Below are 24,487 nucleotides of genomic sequence, written 5' to 3'. Positions count from 1 at the left end.
AAATTAGGTCTGAGTCCATTTGGATCTCCCAGTGAAGGTGCCTATATATTATACATGTATTTTACAAATGTCCCTCAGCTCTACTTAAAAATCTGAAGCATTATGAATTACATAGACTTTCCAAACAAAGAGAAAAAAGTTACATTTTTGAGGCAGCCTGTTCTGACAGTGTCCTTTTAAGAAGGAAGATAAAAAAAGTCCACATCAAACTACATTATATCGTCATACTGCTGTCATAATAGTGATATTCTAATACAGAGCTAGAATCTATTATGCTTATGCTCTTTTTTGATCATGTCACAAACACACATGGAAGAAAAAACCTTGGAATAATTGTTACAAGGTAACATTAACTAAAATCACACCATGCTTTTTGAATTGTTATCAGACAAAGAGAAGAATCCTGATATTTACATAGCTCACTCGGCATAGAAAAGAGTAACCCTAAGCAGCCATACAATTCTAATTTGTGACTGACACATCTGTGAAACTACAGTGGTTGAATCAAAAAAACCAGCTGCTTATGCAGTAGGTGTACAATTGCAGGTGACATGAGGGTCCAGAATTTTAGCAGCTGATGAGTACAATTGCATCCCTGGATGTAAATATCTGATGTGCAAAGACATGGCCAATTAGACACTTGTTTGACCTCTAACTGATCACACACATGAGAAATAATGTTTTGGGTATTGGCTCACTCATAGTTTGTGCATCGGCACATAGTTAGGCAGAGGCAAATGTATGCACAGTATTGTGGATTCTTACATTTGAGAGTCTGGCCCATAATATATTTTTAATCAAGTATTTTCATTTTTGAAGGGTTTTAATAAAATATTTTAATTTGTGAAGTTAAGATTAGTTTTATTTCCATATCTCTGAAACAACAAATAGTGCTTGTGTCTTTAAACATTTTTTTGTTAAATATTGCAGTTGGACCCCGGTTCCTAACATATACACTCTGAGAAGGTTTCATCAACACTAACCTCAGAAGTTGCTGTAGTTTCCTTACCACTCCCAGGTGCATTTTCATTGGTTGTTGCTGTTTCTGTAGCTTCTGCCTTCTTTATGTTCATTTCCAGAGAACCAGAAGGCCCTACTTTATTCAATCCCTCATGTGTTTGGGTTGAACTTGGGGTGCTTGCTTGCCGTGATTGGGCCTTATACCAACTAGGGTAAAGCAAAGGGTCGGCAGTTTCTGCTCTTGATGGCACTTGAATATCAGACTCTGCAGTCTGCTGAGAACCACCTGGCACAACCTGATCCTTAATCAGGATAGATAAAGTAAAAAAGAACAAAAACAGCAGTGTGCGCCATGTTACTTTTCCATGTTAGACCACATTTTACTGCATGCCACATTCGTGTTTATAATTTACTATAAAGAATGCAGTACTGTCTGTAGTTCTCAGAACAATTAGAACTGAAACAGAGCAAAAGCGTCTAGCATTTGCATATATAGATAATCATATACAAACAATGGGTTGAATCCCTTCAGTCTTCACTCAGCAAAAATCCCCATCAAGTTTAAAGAGAGTTTTGACTGAGAAACTATTAAAGAAATTGTCGCTTTATTAATTTAATGATATACCTTGGGCTTGATTTTCTTTCCACTCATAACTGAAGGGTAATTTCAATGAAGTCAGTGGAATCACAGTGGGATAAAAACTTGTGGGAGGGGAGAATGAGGCTCTTTGCTTTAGAGAGATTTTGTCTAATGATGGTTTGGTACAGAAAAATAACTATACCTCAACTTCAGAGGCTCTTATTCAGCTTTATCTCAGTGTACACTCAGAGGAATTCTTGTTTCTGAGGTACGGTACTGAGATAAAGTAGTGGTACACACTCAGGAACTGGCCCCATACATTTAAGAGAATGCTGAATGAAGGGACAAATCTAATGCTCGTGGAAGTCAACTGGATTCACTTAGGTTTGGAGTGAATAATAATTAATCTAAAAATAAATTTACTGAATCATATCATTCAAACTTTATCCTACTGATGTGAGAAGCTAAAATAAGTCAATTATAATGACAATCAATATATAGATTTGCCAACCAATGGCAGTGTCTCTGTAATATAGCTAGTGCAACTGCACCTTATCAGTGACAGGAGCAGCTGGCAACACTACACCCTTTCTGTGACAGTAAGATCTTTGCAGACTGTTCAGCTGGCCATCTGGTAGCATCAATATGGGTGACCACAAGTTTTTTACATTGCTTTCCTTAAGCCAAAGAAAAAAAAACTGAACTGTAAGCATCCTGCCCTGTACATTCTGCACATGCCTGTCTGATGAACTCATAACAGATTTTTAAAAGAGCTAATGGGCTACAACAGCACGGCTTTATCTTTTTCATTTTAGCTAAGGAGGTGTAGGGCTTCACGAGTGTTATGGCTTGTCTACAGATAAACTTCCAGGGCACCTACATGCGTGCTCTGGAGTGGTGGGGGAGGGGGTAAGGGAGCCACTCTAATTAAAGCACCCACGGTGTCATGTGTATTTAGCATCCCGCACTTCAAAATGGTGATAGGGGAGCTTTAACTAAAGCTTGTTTAATGAGCTTTAGTTAAAGTGCCCCTACAGCCATTTTGAAATGCAGGGACACTAAATACACATAATGCGGAGGTTGCTGGAGTGCGCTAATTAGCACTCTCCAGCAGACTCACAGCAGACTCAATCAAGTCTGCTCTGACACATGTTAATTAGCATAAGTCTGCCATGTGTATAGATGCCCCCATTGATTAAATTAAACCAGTGCACCTCCATAAGCAACACTCTTAGATGAAATGAAAACAGGTTAAATGGCCAACCTGCAGCATGTGTGCCACAAATGGTCTTTTGTGTGTGGTGTGCAGCAGATCAGAGTAGGGACAGGCAGCACAGCAGCAGATGGGGCAGAACACGGGAAGCAAAGCAGATCAGTCAGGGAGCACAGGGCAGAAAGCAGAGCACCAGATCAGACAGGGGAAGTGGCACAGGTGCCTGATAGGGGCGGTACGGGGGGGCATGTGCCCCACCTGAGATTGGCCTCCAACTCAGCACCACTCAGATTGGGGCAGTTTTTTTGCTATATGGGCTGGCGGCATGTTGAGGGGGGGAGCGTACGAAGCTGCGGCACAGAAGCATAGGCGTGGATATGGGGCTTTTGGTCCACCCCTGAGCCTGGCCACAAATTGTGCCCCCGCAGACTCAGAAGGCAGCAGTCACCCCTGGGAAGTGCATTGGAGAAGCACTTGGGGAGAGTGCAGAGCTAATTGGTGGTACACCTGCCAAAAAGGTTGGCTCTCACTGGTTTAGGATATGAATTTCTGAATAACTTATCACAGCATAAAAACTGGGGCGGCTACAGAACCACTCTACAGTAATTGCCTTCGTGCATGATCTTACCTCCTGTGCACTATTAAATTGTGGTAGTTAGCTCTCAGTGAAACAGAGGTCAATTAATGTGATTTAGCTTCCACTCACCACAGGGTAATAGTGCGCACACAGGAAGTTACCACAGTGCAGCTGACATACGGTAAAGCTTTATGCCTGTTGTAAATTATTTCTATGTCCATGTTGTTGTTTAAATTTAGAGTAAGCTGGTTAAAAATCAACCTATGATAAATCAATATAAGACATTTCTAAACCAATTAAAGAGCCTACCCAAGTCTACAGGCACAAACCTGTAAAACCTCTAATAGATCAAAGAAAAGCCAAATCTAGTGAATTTATTTTTTGCTTGCTGTGAAGTAGGAAGCTTGCCATTAACATGGATCCTTTATTTGTTTCCTTCCTTATGCATCATCAGCTTCAAAGTCATTAGAGTAGCTCTGGAACAACTGGCCACATTCATTGAAGGTTTTGAGTGCAGTTGCATAAGAGTTTAATTTCGCTTAATGTCTTTTAAGTGAATTCCTTATACTGGGATCTGCAAGTGACTACCACCTATTATTCTTGTGCAGATCTTGAAAAATATACGGTTATTAGTGTTATATTTTAATATGGTTCCATGGAAGTGTTGACTAAAAATATAAAGAGATGTCAAATCCAGAATGTTTGTCACTATGCTGTAAGAAACGTAAGGTAAATTAGCCTTGCTTTTCCATAACTAACATTATGAGACATGAATTCTAAATGATATCCCCAGGATAAAAAGACCAGAGGAAGGTATGGTAAATGTCATTTACAGAAACAAAGGTTAGAGAAGTGAGGTGGAAATGGCTTATAAATATCCTCAAGTCTGGCTAAATCTGATAGAACTATAAAGTTTTCCTTGTTTTTAATTCTCAACTCAGTTATAGGAATCGGTATAGTTTCTACTAAACAAAGGAATAAACAATAAAACTGAGCACCAAGGTTTTTGGTCTTATGAATTTAAGTACAAAATTAAAACTTAGCTACCAAACATCTTTTAAGTAACATAACAAAACTGTTTTTCATCAAGGAACTCAGTTTTATACATACAGCTTGAATCTAGGTATATGTGCAATAGCACTAACATTTTTTTGCTTTCTTCCTTGTCCTGATGATCATCTTTGACATGTTTCTGACATAAATCTTGCGCTATATATTAGATCAGACTAGATCATTCACAGTACTCTAGACTACAGGAGACACTAAGTGTCACTGACAGGTCAGAGAATTGTTAGATGCATTTACCTCATTAACAGAAGCAGCTGGCGTAAAGGATGGGTCTGGTGGAGCCTGAGGTCCGCCTAGTGTGCTCTTGGGTTCTGCATCCAGCTGAGGGTGCTGGGATACATTCTCAGCTACCCCTTCTTCCTCCCCAGATGACTCTGTGTGGACTTCATCAAACTCTTCACCTTCCCCGAGCTCCACATCTTCCTCATCCCCGTCCTCCTCTGATACAACATGCATATAAGTACAGCTTTCATTTAACACAACAGCATGTGAAATATATGCTTTATTTGATAAAACAGTATTTAGGAATATGAAGTCACTTAGACAGCCAAACAGCAGATATACTAGTGATCTGAGTTCCTGTTCCTGAGGCCTTACCTCATGGGAAAAAACAGCTTGGGCTTTAAGTCCTGCTTGTGAAGAACAAGACTGTCATCCACCCTGGATAAGTGCACAAAGATGATGATGCAAGGGTGAAAGGGGGAGCCTCATCCTACTTCTTCATACAGTCATTAGTGCCACTAGTAACACTAGGGTCCCCAAAGGGGTGGGGACAGGAGCAGAGACTGTAATCTGCCAGAGTTTAGTATAGCAGCTACATCCCTGCATTCCAGGAGACAATGGACCTGCCTGAGGTAAAATGTCTTCAGAAGCCTGCCTGGGGCATTGACTCGTCTCAGCCTCTACTGCAGGGTCTGTTTTACTTACGTGAAACACATTCTGTTATTAATATTCATGAAAAAACACATTTTGAAAGGAATACAGGTTGTACCCACGTTGGTCTAAGGACACAAGCAGACAAGGTTTTGTGGATAAATCCGGTATCTTTTATTAGACCAACTCAAATAGTTGGGAAAAGTCTTCTTTGCAAGCTTGCGGGTACAAATAACCTTCATCAGGCTGAGGAAGTGTCTGCATTTAGTGTGTGCAGGCTGAGGAAACATCTGCAGTTTTATCTGTAATAAAAGATATCGGATTTACCCAGAGAACCTTGTGTCTCTATGTCCTTAGAGACCTACACGGCTACAGCCTATACACCTGAAACATGGAAGATATCGAATTTTGCCATTTGAAATGGAAATTACACAACATGAAAAAGAAAGAAGCCAAACTCAACAGTGACATATATTTTCTAAGATTATGCAAGAAACACAACATTGTACCCAGAGGACTAAACATCTGCAATCCTCTGGCTACTACACACAACTCCAAAATGTTTCACAACTTTGCAGGAGAACTTCAGAGAAACTTAGGAATCATTTTCTTCACCTAACCTACTCCAAAAGAGATCAGCACAGGAAGGAAATCACTTCATGCTAAAACAACTTAAAAGAGAAAAATCCAGACATCTTACCAAACATTATACAACATATACACAGAGACTACCTAAGTTGGTCTACAACATTCATCCAACATAAAAAGAAGAAATGGAACCAGTCACTTCATGAACAACTTTCCCGACCATGAAGCAACTATCAGGGAAACAACAGCAATGTCTTACAACATTCCAACCTCAAACTCGATGAAACTGAAAGAAACAACCAACCCTCAAATATCATCCATCTCTCCATGCACACAATTACCAAAGCTAAAAATCTGCCCTCTCTAAAAGCCTGAATTTCTGTCCCGAAAAATACCCTAATAAAATACTTCAATGTGGAGAACTAGAAGAATTTTTCTGACACCTCCACCTCTGTCTCCACCTCCACCTCAAGGAATATTTCCACAACCAAAATGAATCCACTTCCAGCAACACTTTATCCTTTGACTACACTGAGGAAAAGATCAACCCCAACCCCCCGGCAAAACTCAGACTGGACACCACACAGTAGGTGAAATTCTAACCTTGACCACTATATTGACTGCTTCATGGAAAGAATGAACAATAAAATAATCAACAACACACACACCACCATAACAACCTCTCCCTCTCAGAGGGAAGTGCCACAGAATCTCTAAGATTTAACCACCAAATAGTAATAAAACCAGCAGATAAAGGAGGAGCTATAGTTATCTTTAAGTGTGAAGCCTACATAAAAGCAGCCAACAGACAACTCTCTGACACCACCTACTACAAAAAACTAGAGGAAGATCCTACTTTCCTTTTTACCTTGAAACTCAAAACTACCATCAAATCATTTCTATCAGAACTACAAGAAAAACTACAGACCTTGATCCCTTCACTACTTAGCCCAGGGACTTTTTACATACTCCCTAAAATCCACAAACAAGGGAAACCCTGGCAGACCTATCGTATCCAAATATGGAACCCTAACTGAGGAAATACCAGGTTTCATCGAATCAATCCTAAAACCTCTTGTCACCTAAAAAGTGAGCTTTGTCCAAGACACAACAGACTTTCTATGAAAACTTACAAAAATAGACCACCTTTCCAGCAACACACTCCTAGCCACCATGGACATTACCATCTTATATATCAACATCCCACACCAGGATGGCATCCAAGCCTGCCTTACATATCTACAAGAGCAAGATTATTACTCAGAATACAGATATTACTGACCTTATACACTTCATCCTCACACACAACAATTTCACTTTTAATAACCAACACGTCTTCCAGACAATGGGCACAGCTATGGGCACCACAATGGCCCCGCAGTATACCAGACTTTTTATGAGCCACCTGAAAGAAGAATTCCTCAAGGACTGCACCATCAAACCCTTGCTACACTTAAGCTATATCAATGACGTCTTCATCATTTGGACTGAAAACCTTCAATCTACGATTATTTTCCATCAGAAATTCAACAATCATCACCCCTCCGTCTGACTATCTCTTGAATACTCCAGCACCAACATTTTATTTTTATACATGAGGATCACTATCCAAAATGGTAAAATACAGACCACCATATACAAGAAACCCATGGACCAACATACATATCTGCACAGAACCAGCAATCACCTTAAACACACCAAGAAAGCTGTAATATAGAGCCAAGCCCTCTGATACCACCAAATTTACACTAAGAACACCTGTGATTGTCACTTCACAAATCTCAAAAGGGCTTTCACTCAACAAGGACAACCCTACAGAGAGATAGATCACACTTTTGAAAGAGCTACCCAGGCACCATGTGAAGAATTGCTGCAGTACAGATGGAAACCCCCCCATGAATTGCATACCACTGGTTATGTCATAACATCCTTTCCTGGAACCTATACGGAAAATTCTCAAACAATTGCAACCCATAGGAGAAGATGACCTAATTCTTAAAGAGATCTTCCCAGAACTACCCATCCTAGCCTTTAAACAGGCACCAAACCTTGCCAACCTCATCACCAAAAGCAACCTTCCTACTGCCCAAAATGCATTGAATGGATTCAGACCATGCCATGACAACAAATGTAAAACCTGCCAACTTATCTCCACCACCCCCACAATTACAACACCCCACAACAGAGCCATCAGCACTCCTGGATCTTATAGCTGCACCTCCAGAAATATTTCATTCACTGCACCAAATGCCCTGATGGAAAATATGTCAGAGAAACCAAACAACAACTGCATACCAGAATGAATGCACACCAAAAATCTATCAAAGACAAGAATACCCAATTCCCTGTGGGGGTATATTTCTCACAAGAAAATCTCTCTCCCTCCAATCTCTCACTTCTAGTCCTCAAAGGGAATTTACAAAACACCTTTTGTAGATGTGCCTATGAACTTCACTTCATCAGCCTACTGTATACAAAAACTTCAGGACACATTATAACCTGCCTAACATCTGATTCTCCAGCAAGAGCACAGACCAACTGTAGGTACTTCCTTAGCCTGTCAAAGGGTATTTGTATCCAAAAGCTTGCAAAAAAGAATTTTTCCAATCATTTGAGTTGGTTTAATAAAATACATCAGATTTACCCAAAGACCTTTGTCTCCATTTTGAAAGGAAGACACCTAACTAGGCATTTTGTTCTGCATAATCATATTATGCATCCCTGTTCCCCACAAAAAAATCAGACCTTATACAGCACTATCACTGGACTTCAGAGAAATAACCATGAATGGATGCATTAAATGTAGCTTCAAACTGACAATATAAAGGTCATGAGAGTTTTGTCAGTGAAAAGGGCATGTTGTGTCCTATAACAAGTGAAAACAGAATTGAAAACCAGGTGTTGCCTCACAATATATAAATGTTCTTAAACTAAATAATACTGATATAAGAGATTATCTTAACCTGATTTTGCAAACTTGCTCCATTGATTTCAGAGAGAGTTTAAGTACACCCAAAATGAAGGCTTGAACTACTTATGTTGAAACTGTATGTTGGTATATATCAAAGCAATGGTATGATGTCTGTATGAATATAAATGCCTTAGTGGAGCTTGATTATTTAGCAGATAAATTATAAATGGCCAGCACTGTGGCCCTCTATATTTTAAAATGTTCAAAGCTTTAGGTGAGAAATCTGTTTATTTCAACTGTTTTTGCCCACAACATTCCTATTATTTTGTAAGATAAAGCAAAACAGGTATCTAAGTTACACACTACTTTACTAAACATAGAATAGCAACTTTTTGTTATTTTGTACATGCTGTATTTTGGGAATATAAATAACACCAAACCAAGACCCTAAAACAAAAAAGAATGATAAACCTTTGCTTTTTCCTATAAATATATAGAATACAGAATGTAGAATATATTTTACATTTTCTGACATTTTTCTGATATATTTAAAAAGAAAAAATATAATTTATATTTTCATACTTTTATTATTAGTATCATTGTACTGTAATGATTTCCTCTGTAGCTTTTATACTTTCAGAATTTAGCGAAATACAGAACTTGGGTAATTGCTTACTAGAACTGAATGCAAACTGATCTGGTACTTTCTGTTTTAGTGGATCTGCAGTATTGCTTACTGCAACACTTTTACATATAGAATCAATAATGGCTGAAGGATCCATTTTTAAAGAAAATACTAAGACTATAGTAAAGGAAAACAACATGTAATATCTTTTTGAACTGTGATAGGTTTTGCTTTTGATTACAATTTGTGTAAAATTGTCTAGTTATATTTGTGGATAGCTATGCGTATCTTATTTGACTTTTCCTCACACCATATCTTCATGTAAATTACACACAGCTGCAATTTAAGAAAGCAACTTAGCTCAAATAAATAACATACCTCTGTAAAAGTCAATTTCTCTTATTATCTTTTCTTCTCTAGTTAGGTTTACAGTGAAATGGCTCATATTTTCGTAGTCAGGCACTATTTTTTCCATTTGAAATGCTTTCGATGCTTCAGTAATTCTAAAATAGAGATGTGTGTCATTCAACTTGTTTTGTAAATAAATTTGTAATTTATAATAAAAGATAAACAACATAAACTCTCTGTCCAAAAGAAAGTACTTACTTTTGAAGCAACGTTTTGGCATTCTGTGAAAACAAAAGTGAAATGACTGACTTTTTAAATGGTTCCTTTATGTCAAAGAAATTTTATACAACAGATCCTAATTCTTATACAACTGCTTCTAAACAAACTAACCTGAGCATTCATTATTAATGACAACCATGAGCCCTATGAATGAGACGAGACCTACTTTGGAATTTTTAAAAAATATTTGAACCATAATTTCTTTTTGGGTCCGAAAAGGGGGAAAGGGAAAAAATAAATCTGAAATCTCAAACTGACTTTGTTTTTTTGAAAACTGAATAATAATCTGGGTTTAATTCTTGATTCAGCCATTGACTTCCTATGTGGTATTTGCTGAGACACTTTCAGATAAATCCTATTTCATTTTTATGTGCTAAAGTGGCCCTTATGTAGGTGTGTAATTTTTGGCACTTACACACAACCTGGATTCTTCCTCTATCTGTATCAGAATATGATTGCTTTATGTTGTACCTCCTAAACAGAAGAGCGAGTGGGACAGCTTCTGTTCCAGAGGGGCAGGGAACAAGGCACAAAGCCAGGACCCCTCCTTGCCAGGGCAGAATCCATTGCACTGAGCACCCTTCCTCTGGCTTGTTCTCCTCCTCCTACCTTCACATGACTTCCCTTACTACCTGCTCAGTGGACCTGCTTCAAGATGAGACCCGAAAAACACTTTGGTAGGAAGTTGTCAAAATGCATATACAAAATGGAGATTAAAATGTTCCAATTCCTCACAGATAGAAATGGCTAAATCCACATGCATAATCAGCATGTACTCAGGTATTACAGTCAGGGCTCTCTGCAATCTACCCCTTGCCTGTGATCCATGGGCATGTTACCCATGGGCTGCCAGTTGTACATTTCTGATATGAGGATATGTATGAAAATATTGTTTCTGCTTCCTGCTTCTGAAAATTTATAATCCACAGCATTTTTGGTGTGAACAGGAAAAACAAAGTCTTGAGCCTATATTTTTGTTTGGTTGTTACTCACACAAGTCTGGCCATTCAAATGTGTCTGATAGGAAAAGTACTTCAGAACTTTCAAACATATCTGTGATAATTACTCCCACTTCTGTCCTATTTCACTATCAAATTCTCTACAATATACCTGCAAAAACACAGCCATTTCTGGTTCTTCCATGAACTGGATTCCTGATTCAACAAGCTTTGACACAGCCTCCAAGTGGTCTGCATACTTTTTCATTAGGGAACGGACATGTTCCAGCTTCTCCTCTTGGCTTCTAGTGATTATTTGTGTCATTTCATTTTTTCTTTCTTCCAGTACTGAATATAGATAATCAAATTTTTCACACAGTTGCTCCTTCTGTCTTCTGCAGCAATCCTGTGAATCATTTGGTTTATGTTAAAAGTGTTATGTTGCTTAAAATTGTTTCTATTTTTACAATTACTTAGAAGTGTTTTTGTCAAAGAAATCCTTTTCTGAATAATACAAAGGTTGTTTTTTAAAGACCCAAGAGACTTTTGCAATTTTCTAAGTTAAATCTGTTATAACAAAAAAAATTATGGATTGCTCTGAACAATTTTTTTAAAAGACAGACTACTGCTGTATCAGCACACTAATAAGACTAGAGGTGACAAACATTTATGTTGTGTCTGCCATATTGCTTAAAAGCCACAAACTAATTAAGAAGACATGGTCATTTTAGCAGCTGAACTTAACTACATAAACAGAAGAATGATTACGATCATTGAACAGTACAGAGCATCTCAAATCAGTTCTGAAAAATTCAGAAAAAAGTCCAGGTTTACCAGTGATCCTGAAATAATTCTGTCTGGGCCTGATTCTCATTTACATGGAAATCCTCTTTCTACTACTCTGACAAAGAAAAGACTCTTTCAAGTACAAAACAATCAAAACTTAACACGTTTACTGAATGTGGCAGGAGTACTGTGAAAAATATAGTATATGATGTTACTTTGAAATAGTGATGTATTAATACAAGGGGTGGGGGAAAGTTAAGGGTCTAACCAAAATGCTGGCATTCACTCTCCTTTAAATGCTTGATTTTGCCACCTAAATAATATTCCTCTAGTACAGATCTTGTATGCAATTTGTAGGTGCAGCAAAATCCTACCTATATCCATCCATGGTCCCATATTAACATATCGCATGGAAAAAGGAAGATTGGGTTTGCTGAATAATTCCATGATTAGTCTTCGGAAAGAACACAGGGCCTGGCAAGAACTTATGTTGGTGACGTTTTTCCTTGGAAGTATGAACTGATTCAATTCCCATTCAGGGGTTTGGAGCTGCCATTTTTCATATGAGATATAAAATGGAAATCCTGATTGCTTATAATAATAATTAAAGATGAACACTACTTTCTTGACACAGGTAGGAATATTAATTCCAGTTTTCTGTCTAAGTTTCAGTGTTGTCAACTAGAGTCCTAACTACATTTCTCACTGTGGTGTCTTTTGAATCCTATTTTTTTTTTCTAATTTTCTGGCTTAAACTCTCTCAGCGTGTGTCTACATGTACACTTTAATGCACAGTAGCCTATTTTACTGTGAATTAAAGCCTCATGTAAAAACCTGTGCAAATATGCTAATGCACAGTAGAATAGGCTACTGAACATTAAGCACCTAAAGAAGCATGGGCTTTCACTATTGTACATTGGGGTAATCTAATGTGTATTTATTTAGTACCCCATATTGAAGGTACTAAATTTAATGCCTATTAATGCATTTGTAGACATGCCCTCAGAGAGTTGCTATGCCCTGTTAAAACTTTATTTAGTTTAACTCCAAAGGTATCTGCATGGACTCATGTGCATCTACGCAAGACATGTATTGTATAGTTGACTAACTAGCTGCACAGTAAATGTCTCAGCATCTACACATGTGCCCCTATTAGGCTGGAGTAAATTAATTTACTCTGCAGCAGTTAATGCAAGTCCTATCCTGCTGCAAAGTAAAAAATTCTACAGCAGTGCATGTGTAGATGCTGCCCTGTCTGGGTAAGGCACGAGGGTGCTTCAGTATGGGGGCTGCCTGCTGGCTAGCCCCACGCTGAATCACTCTTGTGCCCAAGTCAGCCCCATCATAGCACAATGAGCTGTGGACGGCTTGCCTAGGATGGCAGGCTGACTCCCTGGGCACCCTGCCAGTCGGGGCTACTCCAGCTCAGCTCATTGTGCTGCAGTCCTAGGTACAAGTTCAAATGGTATACTTGGAAGCAATAAACTCCAGAGCAATAAGCTCTGGAGTTTATTTCTTCTGGTTAATTGCATGTGTAGATGTGCCACAGAGAGATAAGGAGAGACATGTCTATTCATGAAATTAACTGGAAACAATCAACTCCAGAGCATAAGAAATGTCTAGATACTTGTCTAAATATTTGCTCCAGAGTTTATTGCTCCCAAGTGTTCCGTTTTCATTGTGCCTGGGACTGTAGCATGTTGAACTAAGTCGGGGCAGCACTAGCTCGCAAAGGGCACTGTGGGGGTGGGGGGAGTCAGCCTGCCAGCCTGGGGCTGCTCCCCCTGCAGCTCAACATGCTGTGGAGGGGTTTGGCTGGGGCACAAGGGTGCTTCAGTGCAGGGCTAGCCAGCAGGCAGTGTCTACACATGCCCTGCTAAGGAATAAAAGGCGCCAAAGCAAAGGCTCCACAGCAGGATAATACTTGTATTTACAGGTACTATCCTGATGTGGAGTTAATTTGTTTACTCTGGCCTAATAGGAGTGCGTATGTAGGCAGGTGACATTTATGGAGCAGCTAATCAGCCAACTTTGCAGTAAACATCTCATGTAGATGTTCTCCCCCCGGTGACTCCTATCCTAGGGCCAAGGTAAAAGCATTTAACAATTTTTGGCTAAAGTAAGTACAATATCAAAAGGGATTTAGTGTCAGAATTCTGGAAATTCCCACTTTGTTTGATTGGACAGTCCTAAATTTTATTTTTTTTAACTATGGTTTCCATGATTTGGATTTTTACATTCCATTATTGCTTCCAGTGTAGTATGTGAATTTGTGCTACTTTTTGGTTAGCTGGCTGCAATTTTAAGAGTATTTGGATTATTTCCTTTAAACATTACATAGGAACTTTAATTAAATATAGAACTTGGGCATTTGCTTACTGGACCTAAATAGAAACTGGTTTGGCATATCTATATTGTTTAGCACTGCAAAATGGTCCAAGAAGTGGGATACATTAAGCAGGGGATACAAAAAGCCCAAGGTTAATAAGCAAGCCCATTTCTGGGGGGGTGTGATATATGTCTCTCCATCCAGCCATTCGTTTTAGCACTCAAGGTCAAACAGGTGTCAAATTCAGATGATAGTCTTGTGATTGCAAAGAGAGTGATTTGCCTGCCATGTGAAGTGAAAGCAACATGTGAAGTTGTAACATCTTTTTTTCCCCTGCAACCTCTTAGTTTTTCAGATGCAAAAGGGCTCTGAACTCCTTATTCCATCAATTTCAATTTTAGATTTAGAGTTCAAAAGATGAGTACTACATATGAGTCAATGACTCTAAGGAAGTTACTTTCAGAGACTGTTGTATTTATTTAAGTATTTTTAGCAGTGTGTTCTCAAGTTTCAGCTTAGATGACAGAAGTCTTGGTTTTGTATTCACTAGTCATACTGGAGTGGAAAGGAGCCTAAGCTTTCATATTATTTTAATTTCTGCAGCTAACTTACTTGAAAGGCTCATTTCTGTCTGCAAATTCCCGATAGCAGCCAATTTCATACTTACTATGCAAAAGCTTCTTGACTACAAAGTTTTGACTTTTGCTAACATCTTCACCCATTTATTTGGGTTAACAATTTTATATTCCTTGAATCAAACTTAGACATATCTGTTTGTCCTTGCTATGGCTGCATAGAGAAACAGGAGGCTTTGGCAACTGTACATTTAGACCATGAAATCTATATTTTTCACCTGTTACAATCTAAAAACTTTGCTTTTAAATACGTTATTTCAGTTTCTATTTCCTGCTCCTGTTTTGTGGGATCAGTAGGCTTCTAATTCTGTTCTTCAGTTGGAAGCAGGGTGGGGAGGGAGGGACATGCATTTCGTTTGCTACAGGTTTCCTCAGGTTCTGACCTTGAAGTCAATGCACATGGTCTCTCTTACTATCATTTACTGTGTTGCTTGCAAACACAGCAGAATAGTTATTTTAATTTGCTTTACTGATATAACCGTCTTTGAATAACTTTATGAAAAACACTTTTACTATTAGAGAAGCAAAAAAATCATTCTTATAGCAAAACATTTACAAAAGCCTCATAAATAAAAGAATTCAGCCTTCTTAGAGCAGTGGTTCTCAACCTTTTTAAACTCAATGCACCTGTCATTAGACCCACGGCACCCCTCAGAAAATTCCAACTTTTTGTTTTCACTTGTTTTTTTCCTACAGAAAATACTAGAGCAATTCTTCTTTTGCAAAGAACTCAGAACACAAGAGACCAGAATATTTTAATACTACAAATTCCTATGTGAAATACAGATATTTATCTTCTGAAATCTGCTTGTACCCCTAACTGTGCTAAAATTGTGTGACAGTACCCCATGTCACCCTTGAAAAGATCTCAAGGCACCCCAGGGAGCCTCATCACCCTGATTGAGAATCATTGCTGTAAAGGATGATAAAATGCCATAAAAGTAAATTATTTTATGTAAATATACAATTTTCTGATACTTCTAAGGATATCAGGACTCTGCCCTCTTATTACCTCAGGATTAGGCAACAGATGAATATAAGGATTTGTCTGCATGACTGTGGTGGTGGTGGTGGGTCCTGTAAAGAAAGGCCTGAGCATGCCCTAACCAGCTGAGCCCGCTGACTTGCTCCAAGGTTGGAAATTTGCAAGCGAGGCTGCTTCTGGATTATCTCTAGCAAGTGCTTTCAGGACACTGGAGACCAAGGGTTTGAATGCAGCACAGAGAGAGAAGTCTGTAGCAGCCTCACTGGCATATTTCTGGGTTTGAAGCATGTCTGCAGACTCAGATAAGTGGGATGATGGCAGGGCATACTGGACTCTGCCCTCGCTTAGAGCCAGTGCTATTGCAGTTTGGACAGTCCCACAGTTCTTGCAGCCAGATGCTGGGAGGTTCTGAGCATGTGTTGCAAGTTGATAGCACTAGGGAGCTTCCAGGACTAGGCCTCCAATTTCCCAGTCACGTCATATGCTACTGGGTTAAAGCAGTAGGTTAACTGACTAGGCCAGCCACAGCCAACAGAGGCCGTCTCAAATCTGGCGCATGATACACACCATTAATGATCAGTGCACATGTTTTTCTTCCCTCTTGAATAAAACCACATTGAAATCTATAGTATAACAGCGCAATGGCTTTTCTATCTTTTGCGGTAGCCTCACAGTCTGTCTAGCCACTGTTCTATGCTCTCTCCCACCAACATCTTGTCTTCTGGTTTTCTTTTCTGTCGAACACAAAAAAACAACTGTCCATGACATCAGTATGACCAGTTACATAACTGTCATTGTAAAAGGGCACCATTTTAATACAATGATAGATTACATCCTTCTGATACTTGACATTGCTGCTATAGGGCACTGGAACCAAGGGTGAAATTTGTATAAGTCTTAAGAAACAAGGGAATCTCTGAGAATTCTAGACATCGGTGGGTTGGAGCAACCTATCTGAACTTTTGCAAATCCCAGGAAGGAGCCTCTTAACCAAGGGGAAGGAGTTGTGATTCGAGGGACTAGATACCTGTGGGAAAGACTCTCGAGGGAAGACGGGGGCTGCAGTGAGACTGCCAGAAGCTCACTGGCTCAGAGCAAACTGGAAAGGAACCAGGAATTTAAAAACCTTGGAACTGCAGCTGTTTGGTACTCAAGTAAAGCCTTACTTCCAGCCAAGATTCCTTCCCCTCCCCTTGAGCTCTCCTTGCCCTTTTACACAAATGCTCCCCCCATCCTCAGCAGCTGGTTGTACTTCAGTGAGAATGCCTACTCTCAGTCTAACCTCATGTCCCCTACCCCTCCAACCCAGCCTCCCCTAGCCAAACACCTTTCTCTTCTTCTATCTCTTGTTGGCGGCTCTCTACTGAACTTATCTTACTATAAATGTAAATACTTAAACACACTGAGGCATAAAATATATATTCACCAAACACAAAATGTTTCATGTTTCAAGATTCAGTTTTTTGAGAAGTTGGCATGGGAACCAATAAAGTTTGGGAACCTCCACTTTAAGAGAACAATGGGAATATCTTTTAATGTGGAATTTGTACTTGCCTGCTTCCTACCAAGGCCTGGTCTCCACTACACAGTTTTGCTGGCAAAACATGGGTCCCATATTCATCCATGTTTATGGGTCTCCTCTAATGGCAGAGCCCATTATTCTGTTGGCAGAGCAAGGTCTGAAGGTTGGCAGAGCAAGGCAAAACAGAAGGTTTCTGCTTTGCTAGGAAAGTCACCAAAAGAAAATACATACGCAGGTTTTCTCTGTATTGCCTGTTGTCAGCTGTGACCCCTTAAAAGACAATGCCTTCCAGAGTGCACTTCTGACATCAGTACTGTAGTGGAGCCACGGGACTCCAGTAGGTGCTATATGGAGCTGCTCACAGCTGCGTAGGTGAGAGGTGTGTGCACGTGTATGTCAAAAGTGTTAAAAAGTGTCTTTCCCATTTAAAAAGGCATTTCCTTCACTATTTAACCTGGCCAGGAAAGGGAATGGCTTCAAACAGATGGGTGAAAATGAAGCAAACTGTCCTTAATCTTCCCCAATCCCTGCCACATTTTTCTAGTCTCTCTAATTCCTACTACTCATCCTCATTTATCAACTTCACTGAAGCTTAAAATCTTTTCATTCTGTATTCTCCACCATGCGTTCTCCAACTCCCATACAACCTGCATTGCTCCAACAGTTCTCAGCATACCCCCTTGCTATTCTGATTCCCCATATCCCTCAGATTTGAATAAAAACCTAGGAATCTGGAAGTGTTATGAACAGTTTGTATTAGGGAGCTGTGTATCAGCCATTCTTTGGCCAAATAACCCTGCTACTCCCTTTCCTTTGTTTGCATACAGTTCTATTAGGGTGATTACATGATTCCAACTGCTTAATGGGGTCTTTAATTTTCTCTTTAATTAATTAATGTTTTTATGACTCTACTTCTAAAATAAATTTAGAGTTTGCTTGTGGGTTTTAGGTTACTTTAAAATATTGCCTAAATCAACCAATTTTGATCTTGGGGCAAAAACTGCCTAAAGGACCCCTGTAGAACACACATCTTTTGAAAGTTAGCGTTCAAACTCATAGGGGAGCTCAGGTCACTGAGCAGAGCATGTCTTCTCAGGCCATCCAGTCACTGTGACAACAGATTACCTGGAAACCCTTTGGCTGTTAAGGGGATGTCTAGTAATGATGCACGTGCATGTAATTCTAACTCAAACCTTAGTAATATTTTTCAGTATAACTCCCAAAGGGCACAGAGAGCTTTTAGTAGCTGTGATAAATGTCAATCAAGTGAAACAATTTGGGGAAAGATTAGAGTCTAGTCTCAGTGTTCAAGAACACTAAGTGTTCACAAAAAAGCTAAAGCAGCCAGGTCCTTTTGTACATTCATGATTGTTAGGAGGGCTGCATTTGTACCTGGCTCCAGTGACCCCACATTTGAACCATTAAGCTCACCTCTTATTCTCATGAGACAGAGAAAATTTTAAGACACTTTGTATTAGGATGTGAATTTTAAATCTCTTATTAGAACAATTATATTTTATACAATATGTAACCTTCAACCTTCATTATAGCAGAGGTACTGTAAGGAGCCAATTCTTTTGGGGAGCGGGCTCTATACTGCTAATAAATATAACATCTGTGTTTGTAGAGCATAGATTCTAGGGTCAGAAGGGATCTCAGTGGGCCATCTAGTCTGACCCCTGCCCCTGGCAGGCAAGAAAAGAGTCACCAAACCTGGGATCGTGTGATCCCAGCCAGGTGCCTGTCCAGTCTCCTCTTGAAGACCCCAAAGAATGGGGCAAGCATTATTCCAAATCCTGGCAACCCTTACTGTGAAGAACTTTTTTCTAATGTTCAGTCTAAACCTGCTCTCCAGTAGCTTATGGCCATTGTTCCTTGTTGTTCTGGGGGGTGCCCTGGTAAACAGATCATTGCCTACTTCGTGTTGTTCTCCCCTTATGAATTTGTATGCCACCACAAGGTGGGGGCCTGGGCTGGGCTGTGCTCAGGGCAGGAGGCAGTGGCACTGAGAGGGGGAGTTGTCGGTGGGGGAGGGCTACGACAAATTTTCAGGTGGCTGCAGCCCCCTCCCAGCACTGCCTCAGCCTACTCCGAGCGCAGCTCAGTCCAGCCCAGCCCAGCCCCACCCTCCAGGAAGAGCCTGGTGCAGCCCTGGCACCAGACAGCAATAGTAGCCCACTACCCCCTACACAGATCCAGGGGCACACCCCCTCCCCATGCCTCCCAGGGTGTGTAGCAGCAAAAGCTGCACCCCCGGATGAGCCACTCGTGGCTCCATCCCGCGCCCCACCCTGGCTGTGCAGCACCTGCCCCAGCCCCTCTCCCTCTTTCAACACTGTTCGTTTACCCCTCCCCATCCCTGCTGCAGCTGCTGGAACCCCGTGACTGGGCTGCCTTGCAGCCCTACTGCTGCCCTGCATTTGGAGGGGGCTAAGCCTCATTCACCCTGCTTCCACCTCTTATGCCTCTACCACTCTGGATGCTACTTTTGGCAGAGCCTTTGGATGGAAAAAAACATGTATTTTCCTTTTTAACTGAGAAAAATGTGGATTTCTCATTTTAATGGAGAAACATGTGGATCTTCCACTTTTGCAAAGAGCTCTTTGCAGGCTGGCAGAGTTCCAGCTTGCAAGAGGCTGGGGGGAAGTAGGAGGAGGGTGGTTGGGCAGGGGGCACGATGTGAATGTTCATGTACATGGCTGCCAGGCAGCCTGGAGAGCAGCTCCCACAGGTAAGTCTAGCAGGAGGGAGGGGATGGAATTGAGGCCCCCATAAGAAGAGAGGGAGATAGATGGGGCTGGGGCTGCTGCCCAGCTGGGAAGTGCATGGGCCTTGGGGCCATTCTCAGATGCAGGGCCTGGGTGGGGAGTGGGATGGGGTTGTGGGTGGCATGTCTGGAGAGTGGGAGGGGTTAGGACTGGCTCCGCAGTGCTGTGTGTACTCCGGAGGGGGGGGGCACATAGGAGACGTGACCTATAAATTAGTGTGCAGAGTGGGACAGGCTGTCTGCTGCAGGCTTAGGCTCCTCACCCTGCTGCTCTCCCCTGGGGCATCCACAGCCCAGCAGGTGGGACCTGGTGTGGCAGGGCAGGGCAGAGAGGGGTTGGGTGGGAAGGTTTGTGCTGCTGCTGGGAGCTCTGCCTAACTCTGAGAAGGTGCCCCCTGGCTTCCCAGCAGTAGCATGAGTAGCAGCACAGAGTTGTGCACCTCACTGCTGCCAGGTGGGCAGGGGCACTTCACCAGGGCGGTGCACAGCTTCCAGTAGTCTCATAAGCTTCCCTGCCTGGCCCCACTTGGCCCTACCATGCCAGGTCCTGCCTGCTGGGCTGCAGAGGCCCCAGGAAGAGCAGCAGGGCAGCCCACCTCCACATCCTGCTACAGGCTCCACTCCGGCCATGCCACCCACAGGGGAGGGGGAGCTGGGCTCTGCACTCCACTTCCCAGGCCAGGGAGGTTTTGGGTGGGGAATAAGGGGTTCTAGCAGGGCTGTGGGGGCTGTGGGTGGGGTGTGAGGGGCACCAACAGGGCCAGGGGAGCTGCAGTTGGGGAGTGAGAGGCACCAGCAGGCCCGGGGGGCTGTGGGAGGGGAGTGAGGCACCAGCAGGGCTGGGGGCTGCAGCTTGGGAGTGAGGGGCCTTGACCTGCACCCTGGTGAGCAACAGGGGCTGGGGGAGCTCTGATTTTCCATTATAGAAAATCCAAAATTAAGTGTCAACATTTATAGGTATTTAGAATGTATTTCATTATAGAGATTGAAGCATTGGTAGGCTTCCAAATTGCTTTGGAATGGTAAATACATCAGTAAAACATTGCGTTCAATTGATACCTATATACATAGCGGTATTTCATTGTTATTGTAGATTTTGGTGTTTTATGAGAGAATTTGCTGTTTTTATCAGAGAATTTGTGATTTTCTTTTTCAGAGAAAACTAGGATCCCCGGTTATCACTATATTGAGGCCCAAAATGTGTTTGATTAAGCCATATATTCCAGGCAGATTTTCAGTCTTGACTTGATAATAATAAAGAATTCACTGATTTCCTTAGTAATTTGTTCCAGTGTAGAATCACTGTTAAACACTTGTGCTTTATTTCCTGTCTGAATTAATCTGGTTTCAACTTCTAGCCATCAGTTCTTTCTGCCTGCATCTTACTTTGTGACTCCTTTTCAGTTTCTCTCCTGATGTCTACTCGTGTCCTTGCTATTACTTATCTGGACTATCCAACCTATACATACAGCTCTACTGTTTCCTCGGTGCCTTCTTGTGTAGCCTGAAAAGGACAGCAGGACAGTCTAATCTTAGTTCCATTGAAAGCATGGTAGACATTAGAAAATAAATTGTCCTTTACACTTACAAGTTGTTTAAGGAAATAATGACTATCTTTTCCGAAGAAATTCTAGGTTCAGTCTTATTGAGATTAACAGAAGACAGCAGAAAGAATTGTAGTGAATCAAGAAATCATGAGAACCTTTAAAAAAATTCCTCCTTGTGTGAAACTCAATACGCGATCGTGAGCTAGCAATCTCTGGTGTAATGTATACGGTGTTTAGATTTGGGAGCCCCTTTGGATAAAATGAATTATATCAGGAGTCAGCAACCTATGGCGCACAGGCTGGATCAGGTCCACTGAGCCACAAACATGGGGCTTCGGCAGCATTCAGTGGCAGGGGACTTTGGCAGCAGTTACTTTCCTGTGCCACTACAGGGATAAGAAAAGGCAGTAGGCACTTCCCTGTACCACTGAGGGGAAAAGAAGCAGCAGTGGCTGGTTCCTAGTGCCTGACTTCCTGCCTCTGACTTGAAATGGATCACTCCAGCCCATGACCTAAAAAAGGTGGCTGACCACTGAATGATACTCACACCCGATAATTAACATTGCTTAAAAAGAGATGCATTATATAGACATCATGTTGAAGTAGAAGTTAAAATTGCATTACTTACCTCGAGTGTCCTGCAGGCTTCTTCCAGCTGACTAACTATTCCTTGTACTCTGTCATTGCTTCCTACTAACACTGCAATACCATCACTGAGTTCGGTCTAAACAGAAGGAGGGGAATTATCATTAGCAGAGTTAAACATGCAATGGCTCAATGGTAATTTTACTTTGAATGCTTTCTTCTCAGGCAGGTTTCACAAGAGAGCACACATAACATGAAATTCAAAGACAATGAATGAACCAGCTGCACAAAGGTACGCAAGTGCTTAGAAGTAGAGGTGACTGAAAATGGAGTTTCCATCTCATGGGAAGTTCTAATATTAGGACATTTGTTTTTGTTTAAATAAGGATGAAAATTGAAGATTGTGGAACTTTTCATAGAATAAAAAACTGATTTGGAAATGCTGAACTCAGTAATACTTATTCAGGGATTAGTAACATTTTTGTTATTTTTTTAAACTGAAAATGAAATCTTTTGTTTTAGGTTGAGACTGCATCCCCATCTCTGGATCCACCTGAGTAAATGTGGTTCCTCATAAGAACTGTCATTTTGGTTCCTTCAAGTCTCTGTTTTCCTCCATGGCATGGGATCTCCATTGAGACTACATATCCTATGATGCATTGTAGTCTACGTCTCTGGCTGACAGGCCGTGGTATATCATGGGAGACTGATAGGCCAATTAAAAGCCTGAGTTTCTTAGGTACTAAATATCCACTATTCCAAAGTAAAGCTAATCCAAAACAATGGTACTCAGCTCCTGATTTGACCATGGCAATGCTGTAAATCAGTGACAGTCATGAGTAGAATTCCTCAACTCATAACACCAAACCAAACTTTATGTCCTCACTTTCTAAGAAAATAAGATATGTAATTATCAATAAGCACGGCTGTATTGCACAGCTTTATGGCAAAATAATCAAAGGGCTTTTAAAAATGTGTTGGAAAATTTCACAGGGACATGCAAAATTATGAGCATACAAAATGAGTAATTACATACAAAAATATCATCCTACAGCAGTTAGTTGGGTTATTCACACAAATAGAATTAATTATCTGCTTTAAAACCTTTTTATTTTCATGAAATATCTGAGGATTGCTTTCAGTTTGCATTCATTTAATTGACCAGTTGGTCAGGCTTGTGAGGCCTTCTTCTTGATAGCATCTCTCTTTGGAAATCAAATGATAATTTATGAATGCCACATCTGGTCAATTACAACATTTCAGTGAATGCTTCAGAAACATCTATAAACAGAAGCCTATTGATTGACTTCAGAAATTCAGAAATACCAAAAAGGAGAAATGAGGGGATCCACAGAGGCCTTTGTGCCCCATTAGTGGAACTACCCACTGCAATTATTGGTTGATGGCAGTCATTAATACATTTCTGCATAATAGAGCCCCATAGCCCCAGTCAACCTCTCAGTAAAACTTAGAAATGATGATGCCTGGAAAGAGTGCAGGGGAAATAATGGTAGCGTTAAAGCGATGTTGTAGCCATGATGTTCCAGGAACTGCATGAGAAAGGCACTGGACTAAAAGAAACCTCATGAAGATAAGTGCAAAGTCCTGCACTTAGGACAGAACAACCCCATGCACCAGCGCAGGCTGGGGAGTGACTGGCTGGGCAGCAGCTCTGCAGAAAAGGACCTGGGGTTACAGTGGACAATAAGCTGAATATGAGCCAACTGTGTGCCCTTGTTGCCAAGAAGGCCAATGGCATACTGGGCTGCTTCAGTAGGAGTATTGCCAGCAAGTCAAAGGAAGTGATTATTCCCCTCTATTCAGCACTTGTGAGGCTACATGTGGAGTACTGTCTGTGTTCAGTTTTGGGCCCCCCACCACAGAAAGGATATGGACAAACTGGAGAGAATCCAGCGGAGGGCAACAAAAATGGTGAGGGGGGCTGGGGGACGTAATTTATAAGGAAAGACTGAAGGAACTGGGCTTACTTAGTCTAGAGAAGAGAAGACTGAGAGGGGATTTAATAGCAGCCTTCAACTACCTGAAGGGGGATTCAAAAGAGGATGGAGCTAGACTGTTTTTAGTGGTGGCAGATGACAGAACAAGGAGCAACAGCCTCAAGTTGTCGCAAGGGAAGGTTAGGCTAGATATTAGGAAATATTTTCTCACTAGGAAAGTAGTAAAACCTGGGCCCTGAGGGAGGCACACCTGGGCCACAGGTTAGCGAGGATTTAGTTAGGGAGCTTCTGGAGGGGTTGGACGTATTCAAGTCAGCTGGTCCGGATGATCTCCACCCTAGAGTTCTAAAGGAACTAGCCGAGGTCATTGCAAGTCCCCTGGCACGGCTTTACGAGCACTCGTGGTGCTCTGG

At 41.2% G+C, this 24,487-nt stretch overlaps 1 protein-coding gene across 3 annotated transcripts in view; it reads right to left on the bottom strand.

Annotated features, from left to right (window-relative positions):
* Window positions 1-24,487, bottom strand: part of TRIM55 (tripartite motif containing 55) — a 74,052-nt gene that overhangs the window by 16,926 nt on the left and 32,639 nt on the right. For 2 of the 3 annotated variants that reach the window (XM_019548727.1, XM_019548719.1), the window contains exons 4-9: window positions 22,160-22,255; window positions 11,133-11,366; window positions 10,002-10,024; window positions 9,774-9,898; window positions 4,636-4,838; window positions 984-1,262 (exon numbers count right to left, since the gene is read on the bottom strand). In XM_019548727.1, coding sequence (XP_019404272.1) covers window positions 984-1,262; window positions 4,636-4,838; window positions 9,774-9,898; window positions 10,002-10,024; window positions 11,133-11,366; window positions 22,160-22,255 — 960 coding nt within the window. The remainder of the gene's footprint in view (window positions 1-983; window positions 1,263-4,635; window positions 4,839-9,773; window positions 9,899-10,001; window positions 10,025-11,132; window positions 11,367-22,159; window positions 22,256-24,487) is intronic. The other variant, XM_019548734.1, reaches the window with a different exon arrangement.

Source organism: Crocodylus porosus, unplaced genomic scaffold, assembly GCF_001723895.1.
Source record: "Crocodylus porosus isolate Cpor-Errol unplaced genomic scaffold, CroPor_comp1, whole genome shotgun sequence".
In the NCBI taxonomy this organism is placed as follows: Eukaryota; Metazoa; Chordata; order Crocodylia; family Crocodylidae; genus Crocodylus; species Crocodylus porosus.
The sequence above is the reverse complement of the archived record's forward strand: the minus strand, read 5'-3'. Positions and strand labels throughout refer to the sequence as shown.